This window comes from Biomphalaria glabrata, chromosome 1, assembly GCF_947242115.1.
Source record: "Biomphalaria glabrata chromosome 1, xgBioGlab47.1, whole genome shotgun sequence".
NCBI classification, from domain to species: domain Eukaryota; kingdom Metazoa; phylum Mollusca; class Gastropoda; family Planorbidae; genus Biomphalaria; species Biomphalaria glabrata.
This window is the reverse complement of record NC_074711.1, coordinates 31,031,888-31,041,146: the sequence shown is the minus strand read 5'-3', so window position 1 is coordinate 31,041,146 and position 9,259 is coordinate 31,031,888. Positions and strand designations below refer to the sequence as shown.

The 9,259-nt window shown below is 35.8% G+C and overlaps 1 protein-coding gene across 4 annotated transcripts in view; it reads left to right on the top strand.

Annotated features, from left to right (window-relative positions):
* Positions 1-703: 703 nt before the first annotated feature.
* The window catches only part of LOC106051567 (integrin alpha-PS1-like), a 69,871-nt gene continuing 61,315 nt past the window's right edge, over positions 704-9,259 (top strand). For 2 of the 4 annotated variants that reach the window (XM_056032198.1, XM_056032197.1), the window contains exon 1: positions 704-1,073. In XM_056032198.1, the coding sequence (XP_055888173.1) occupies positions 865-1,073 (209 nt within the window). In that variant the 5' untranslated portion in view covers positions 704-864. The remainder of the gene's footprint in view (positions 1,074-9,259) is intronic. The other 2 variants (XM_056032206.1, XM_056032216.1) reach the window with 2 other exon arrangements.

Here is a 9,259-nt window from a genome sequence, read left to right as displayed (position 1 = left end):
ACTGGTCTCTCTCTGTCTCGCCTCGGACTTGTACTGAGCCGTTGTAACGAACTGTATATCGGGAAGTTGTGACTGACTCGTCTCTAATACCTTCGCTCTTTATATAGGGTCCCTACTGGCCTTCTAGAACCGGACAGAATGTCGCTCGACCATTCTGGGTGTCAGATGACTACAACCCTCGTGACGCTCCTGAGCTCTGTTCACGGCGTCGATCCTTCCCGAACCATCATGTTGATACTCGTCTCGGACGATCGTCGTAACTCGTCACGGTTGAACGCTCGTCTAGCGCTGGCCTGGGGCGATTTGCGTCGGCTGACTACACACACACCACTACCCCCATCTGTGCCTCCACCAGGTTTATAACAATATATATATAAATTGCGGAATGGGGTAAAAATCCCCCCTCCCCCCCACCGAAAATATATGACATTCCATTTGTGGGCCGGTTTATATGGTAATGCCCGGGCCGATTTTGATACCCTGTCCGCCACTGTCTACGAGACAAAAAAGTTTGGGAACCACTGTTCTAGACTATTTAGTTCGTTAAAAAAAAAAAAAAAAAGTTGTGCAGAAAGAAATAAGAAAACCGGAAGTCGGGAAAGATATACTGCCGTTCGGTAAGCTCCGTAACATGAATCGGCGAATCATCGAATAGCTAAAATAACGAGGCAAGCCGCTCCTCGCTATTAATAGATCTAGATCTAGTCATTAGCCTTAAAAAATCTGGACATTATAGGGGACCTAACGGTTTACAAGAGGACAAGATAGGATATCTTGTTATAGGCTAATAGGGAGATTCTCCATAAATTTCTATTTTATTTATCAATAATGTTAGGACTAATACACGCACATTAAATATTCAGAATGGTAGATCTTGTTTATAATTTAATAAGTTTTCTGCGTGCATTTTATTTAATAGTAATTTATATGTGTTGCATTTTTAATGGTATCAACGGAATTAATTTGGATACAAGATTTTCTGTGTTGAAAGAGGGAACGAAAGGATCTTATTTTGGATTTTCTGTAGCACAGCATAAGATTACTGAGGATTTAAATAATCTCGAGAATAATCTGTAAGTTACCGAATGTAGTCTAGTCTATTACTCTATAATTTAGGATCTAGATCTAGATTATAATAAATATCTACTGAAGCTACTCTACTCTATTATCTATAGATCATCTAGTAGATCTATATATATTATATAGATCTATATAATAGTATAGATAGTTACTGATAGTAAAATATAGTATATAGATCTAGCGAATCTAGACTAGTACTAGTATATAATTATATACTAGAGTCTATATTATATATATAATATAATATTAATATTTAGATCTATAATATAGTAATAGTATAAGTATAACTATTATTATTTAGTTAGTCTTAGCCTAGGCCTAGGCCTAGGTATTATAATTTATTATATCTAGATCTTTATATATATATATAGATCTATATAAAATAATATATTATATATATATATAATATATATATATATATATATTATATATAGATCTATATATGAGTCTTTAGAAATACTCTTACAGACTACAGTCGTAGTATAGTAGTTTACACTATTTACACTAACACAGTCTACAGTGCAGAGTACTCCTAGACTTAGAGTGATGAGAGATAGAGTCAGTACTAAGTAGAGACTAGAGTAGATTAGATTCTAGATCTAGATTCTAGTCTTGATCTAGAATTTAGATCTATAATAATCTATATCTATAATCTATACTCTAATTCTATATATATATATTATATTTATATAATATTATATTATATATATATATATCTAGACTCTAGAATCAATGCTAGATGAGATCTAGACTCTATCTATAAGTGTCTCTATAGTATTATATTATTATGTATCATGGGCATAGCCAGGATTTTTTTCAGAGGGGGTGTTGTTTGGGGGGATCTCCCCCCCCCCCAAGGTGGAAAATTTATATATATATATATATATATATATATATATATATATATATATATATATATATATATATATATATATATATATATATATATATATATATATATATATATATATGTGTGTGTGTGTGTGTATATATATAATTAATCTTTATTACATTCTGACTGGAGTTAGTGGAAAATGTATAGACTGGGGGAGCGCTGTGAGCCAAGCACTATTTCCGATATTGAAAGCCTCAAAAATGCTTATTCTGAGATGTCTACAGTGCATTATTCTGTTATTAAAAAGTTTTATTTCAAAACTTGTGCTATTCTTACTTACTTAGATCCTCCCACGCCATTCAGATCATTGGGTGGTAAGCTGTTTCCAAAAAAATCTGTCACTAACAGTATCTGAAGCCTCTTCCCACCTGCTCTGAGGACTTATATGAATGTGTGGCGTGAAGTTGCACTAGGATGTTCCTGTTTGTGGTTTCCTCATAATGGCCTCCATGTCATTGCAACTCTTATTATGCGTATTTCATTTTGTCGGAATTCATGTCCCGCAAACCTCATGCGGCGCTCTGTCATAGCCTTACCAAGGGGTCGACTCCCAATTCGGCATAGCATTTCCTTGATTGAGACCCGATCTCTATAACTGACTCCTAAAATCCGTCTTAGCCATCTTTGTTGAGCCACATTTAGTCTTTTTCAATTTCGGCAGATGACTATCCACTGCACTTTATTAATGGAGTCCAGCCACTGGTAGAAATTTTGTAACCTCTCTTGGCTACGCTCTTGGAATTAGGTGACTGTAGTTTGCTTTAGATTTTATATCAAAAATGGAATTTTTATTGTCAAAATCATCTGTTCTGAGGTTTTAAACTAAAAAATCTCTGGAGTTTTTTTTTTTACCCTATTTAGCTACACTTATAGAATTTGGTGAGTGTAGTTTGCTTTAGAATAATATTGAAAAGGGGGCTTTCAACCTCAAAACTCTCTATAGGTGGATTTTAAACTCGAAAATATCTGGAGTGGTTTTAAACTTTAAAAAAAGCCATCTGGAAGAGACAATTTAAATTCAAAACTCCCCTTTGGCTAAGCTCAAAGAATTTTAGTGTGTTATTTAAATTTTTTTTATATTGAAGAGGTATTTTTTAGAATCAAACGGGGGGTTTAAACTCAAAACCCTCTTTGACTATGCTCATAGCATTTTTAGTGTGTAATTTGCTTTTTTTTTTATAGAAGAGGTATTTTTTCGCTTCAAACCCCGCTGAAAAAAAGGGGGGGGGGGGAATAAACTTAAAACCCCTTTGGTTACTCTCAAAAATTTTTTAGTGTGTAATTATGCTTTTTTTTTATATTGATGAAGTATTTTTTTTAGCTTCAAAACCCTCTGATGGGGGGTTTAAACTCAAACCCCCTTTGGCTATGCTCATAGCATTCTCAGTGTGTAATTTGCTTTTTTATATTGAAGAGGGGGTTTTATAGTTAATTATGGAAAGGGTTTTAAAATGAAAACCTTCCTTAGCTATGCTCTTGGAATTTGGGGATTGTCATTTGCATTATTTTTTGTTTGTTTTGTTTTATAGAAGAGGTGAATTTGACTGCAAACCCCCCTGCTAGGGGTTTTAAACTCAAAACCCTTTTAGGTGCGCTGGGGCAAGTAATGGTTTAGTATTAAAATCTCACCTAAAATAAACAAAATCAAAGCAAAAAATCAGTCACTAAAGTCCGTCTCTGACATAGACTATAGACTTTTGACTTAATGTGGAAAAACCCACTTTATATAACACCACCCTGACACACACACATGCACATATTTTTATATTTATATATTATATATATATAAATTTCAGACTTTTCTTCAGGTTCTCAATTCAATATTTTATATATATACCATATGTTGTTTTTTGACTGTAACCATCCCCCCCCCCCCCCCACGCACCTGCTTTCACAATTTTCATCCCTTTTTTTATAACGACTACCCTTAACTACTTAGCATCTTCCCATTGATTGACCTTTCACCACACACTTTTCACCTTATAATTTCACATTTATGTATCACCTTTGGTTATTTTGACCTCTTTTTTTTAAATTAATCATAAGGCAAGGCAATGTACAGTATTAAGCACCGCAAACATTTCTTTAGACCATCAGTTTCAGGCCTAGAGGGGTAAAATGCATTTTTGAAAGCCTTAAATAGAATGCACTATTCCTGTTCCTCACACTACATTTATTTTCGTTTTCTGTCTTCTAAATATAAGGAAATATTAATTTGGTTGTATTAATTGTAATCATTTTTAAAAATTCCTTTTGAATGTAGAGAAACAACACTGCTGCAAAATATTATTCCTTACTCTTTCAACTATTAGGATTAGCGTGTCCAAAAGGAAGCAAAAATGATGTAATGCAAATAAAAAATAAGTTGTCTTAGGGAAAAAGAAAGAATTGGCTTTAACAATACAGAATTTTTGTACTGGTACTATTTCTATTTATGCTTTCTATATAGACTGCTGTCTTTTGGAGAAATACATAAAATAAAATAAAATGGTTTAATAGATAGCTTGCAGTTTTTCACAAATTGCAGTGTTCAGGTTGCAAACTGTCAAAATCACATCTTAGCAAGCACCTAAGAGATAAAAGGAACCTCTGTACAGAGTTTCATGCAAATCCTTACAGCAGTTGATGAGATCTCTTGATCAATCAGTCAGTCATTGGTATTTTGTGCTTATAATGTAGCTCCATATTAATCATGAAAATGGACTTAATCCATCTTACTCATACTTTAGTATACACTGTAACTTTTCTATAGATTTAGCCTATTTATAATTCATATTTATATGAATTATATTGTCTATCGTCTAGACTATCTATATTTATATACACACATTGAAAAAAATATTTATAATTATTTTATGGCAGTTTTTGTTCACTCATATATAAGTCTTTTGTTGCTTTATTGTATGCCAAAGTTCGGGGATATATATATATATATATATATATATATATATATATATATATATATATATATATATATATATACATATATCACAATGCCTGAAAGGAGAACTTTTTTTTTTTTTTTGTGATCTATAGATCAGATAATGTTAAGGTCATCTGATTCTGTTGCCTTAGCCAGGATTAATAAGAGTGTCATGTGGCCAGCACATCTTTACTTTTTCGGCAACTAATGTCAGGTACTCATTAAAAAAAAGTCTTTGCTGGGATTCAAACCTGTGACTCCCAGTTCAGAAGCCAAGCACTTTGCTACTCAGCCACTTTCCCTCCATAATATATATGGTTGTGTCCAGAGTTTCCTATTCAAAGAGAACATCCTGGCTTGAGATAGGGATCATGGTCTCCCCATGCATCATCGTATTTCTTTCAACCATATTGGTGTCTGTCCCCTGATGCACATACCTTGCCGTGGTGTGACAGCTTGAGGGCCTCAGTGACCATCAGAGCTATACCGGCGGGAGCTCATCACTCCTGGCAGGTACTACCAAGCCGGACAGGTCTGTTAGGAAAGAGGCCAGACAAAAGGTGCATCCCCGGGACACAGGGGTTGTGCGATAGGCTAACAACCTGTCCATGGAAAAAAAATAGTGTTATAGAAACCAGAACAAAAGCACAAACACTAAACATTGTCAGAGGCGAAAGTAGAGCTCCACAAAGAAGACTTATGAAGATATGCAGGGAAAGTCGAACGAATCCTGTGAGGCCGACCACTCTACTTAAACCAATGAAAAAGAAACACTTCCTTATTCAGAAGGCAGCATTTAACTTGGGAATATGGAATGTCCGCACTTTACTAGAATCAGGTAGTTGTGCACAAATTGCCAAGGAAATGGCCAACTACAAACTACAGATCCTGGGAATGAGTGAAGTTCGATGGAACACATTCGGTGAAACAAGACAGCAATCAGGAGAAACCCTTCTCTTCTCTGGAAAGGAAAAAGAAGATGACTTACCTGAAAATGGTGTAGCACTACTACTAAACAAGGAAGCTTTCAAATGTCTTTTAGAATGGGAACCAGTTTCAGAACGAATAATTAGAGCCAAATTTTTGTCTAAGTTAAAAAATGTTCACATCATTATGTGCTATGCTCCCACCAACCTTGCAAGTGATACTGACAAAAATACATTCTATGACCAACTGCAAAGTATAGTTGACAAAATACCTACAAGAGATGTTTTGATCGTCATGGGAGACTTGAATGCCAAAGTGGGAAGTGACAACAGAGAGAGAGAGAAAAGTATGGGCACCCATGGACTTGGCACCATAAATGAAAATGGAGAAATGTTTGCAGACTTCTGCACATTTAATGAACTAGTGATAGGAGGCAGCATTTTCCCCCCACAAAAAAATGCCACAAAGTGACATGGGTTTCACCAGACAATAAAACAGAGAATCAAATCGACCACGTTACCATACGGCGGAACTGGAGAAGCACATTACTAGATGTACGAAACAGAAGAGGAGCATATATTGGCTCAGACCACCACCTAGTTGTTGCCAAACTAAAAATGAAGCTGGCCAGCAATAAAACAGAAAGAAACAAAAGGAAAAGATTTGACCTAGACAAGCTCCACAACACCCAGATTAAAAAGGAATTCCAACTATCCCTTCAAAATAGATATGCTGTGCTACAACTAGATGAGGCCGAACAAAGCGTTGATAAATCTTGGTAAAATTTCAAAGAAATTATTACTGAAACAAGCAATGAAGTACTAAGCCTTAACCATAAGAAGAAAAAAACAGTGGATTAGTGATGAGACATGGAAATTAATCGAAGAAAGGAAATGCGCTAAACAGGCAGTTAACCTATCAAAAACAAGAAACCACAAGCAACAATCCAAACAAGACTACCAAGCAGTTTCACAGAAAGTCACCAAAATGCTCAGACAAGACAAACGATCATTTTACAATAAACAGGCAGAACAGGCAGAAGAAGCAGCAGGTAAAGGAGATATAAAACAACTATACAAAATCACCAAACTTCTCAGTACCAAAAAGGCTAATTGCAATGTTCCAGTACGAGACAAATACGGAAAACTACTTTCTTCAATAAATGAACAACTTGAAAGATGGAAAGAATATTTTCAAGAAGTGTTCAATAGACCTAAACCACTAAATCCACCAGATCTAAATGCAGGACCAACACTCGACATAAACAAGGAAGAAATAACAAAAGAAGAAATAAGGAATGCACTCAAACAAATGAAGACAGGTAAAGCTGGTGGAATTGACAACATACCACCCGAAGTCCTAAAAGAAGGAGGAAGTGAAATAGTTGACAAAATGCACAAACTATTCAACAAAATTTGGTTCACAGAAACACCTCCGGGTGAGTGGAAAAAGGGCTTGATAATAAAAATACCAAAGAGTGGAGATCTATCACAATGTGAGAAATGGCGAGGCATCACTTTGCTGTCAGTACAAGCAAGATTTTCGGCAGAATCCTACTAAACAGAATAAAGGGAGCATGTGATGAACACCTAAGGGAAGAACAGGCCGGATTCAGAAAAAGGAGATCTTGTGCTGACCAAATAGCTACACTCAGAATAATTGTAGAAAAATGTGTCGAATGGCAATCTCCTCTCTATGCAACTTTTGTCGACTTTGAAAAAGCTTTTGATAGTGTTGACAGAGAATCTATCTGGACTGTAATGAGACATTATGGGATCCCCAATAAAATAATAACCATAATCAACAACCTTTATGATGGTTTCACCTGCCAAGTAACCCACTTTGGCAAGCTGTCAGAGGAATTTCCAGTCACAACAGGAGTCAAACAGGGATGTCTTCTTTCACCACTCCTGTTCCTTCAAGTATTGGATTGGGTCACAAAAGAAGCCTACTCTAACGCAGGGAAAGGAATCCAATGGACTCTCACACAAAAGCTGGAAGATCTGGAATTCGCTGATGACATAGCCCTATTATCACACATACTACAGGATATGCAAGAAAAGGTCACAGCTTTAAGCGAAGTAGGAAAAAGAGTAGGCCTCAAAATAAACCACCAAAAAAACTAAAGTACTTAAAGTAAACAATAAACAAATTGGAGATATAGTACTGGATTCTCAGACAATAGACCAAGTAGAAAATTTTATATACCTTGGGAGTGAAGTCAGTATATCAGGTGGAACAGATGAAGATATAAATCTAGCGCGTCAGACATTTACACAGCTAAAACCAACCTGGAAATCTCCTTACATCTCAAACAAAACTAAACTAAGAATCTTTAACTCTAATGTCAAGACTGTCCTATTGTATGGTTCTGAAACATGGAGAACCATAGAAGCCACCAAAAAAAAAATACAGACCTTCATCAACAGATGCCTGAGAAATATCCTAAAAATACACTGGTATGACAAAGTATAAAACACCAAACTGTGGGAGATGAGTGGAAAGAAAAATATAGAAGTGCAGATCTTAGAGAGGAAGTGGAGATGGATTGGTCACACCCTTGGAAAAGATACCAGCAACAGAGCTAAGCAGGCCTTAGAGTGGAACCCCCAGGGAACAAGACGCAGAGGAAGACCAAAAAGAACATGGCGACGCAGTGCACTTGAAGAAGCAGAGAAGACCGGGAAGAGCTGGGACACCATCAAAAAGCTAGCAAGAGACCGTGGAGAGTGGCGTGTTTTTTGTCGAGGCCCTATGTTCCATGAGGAACTCAAAGGAATGATGATGATGATATTGGTGTGATTCAATGATTGCGCGAGGCCTAATCTGGGTAGGGATAAGGATAATAAGTGAAAATTAAGATTTTGTATTAAAAAATAAATTCGTCTTTGCATTTTATACATTCTTCACTAAGTACAAAATCACGATCAAATTAACTTTACTCTACGAGCCTTGTGTGTAGCGAAGTCATACAGTAGATCATCAAAATTCTGTTTCCTACAAAGATCACGCTCAATAGCAAGAATTGCCACATTGTTCAATCTCTCTTCGTGAATTGTTGACCTTAAGTAATTCTTGATTAGTTTAAGACGCGAGAAATTTCTTTCACAAGATGCCACAGTTACAGTTCAAATCTCAGCTACAAGGAGTAAATTGCAGTGTTCAAAATTCTGTTGAAGCATTTTATCCTGTAGCCATCTTCAGCTTTTCGATGTGTAAAGTTTTCCACAAATTTATCATACTGCCTTTTCTTTTGACTTTTGGCTGGAAAGATTACAACAACATCCATGTTTCCAGCCAACTTCTTTTTGCTGTCACAAGAAGAAACAACAGGAAAAAACTTAAAACGTTCATATACAACCACAAGGTCTTTCACATTAACCCTTATCTGAGAGATACCGATAACATCTGCTCGTTGTGACTTATGTCTGGAG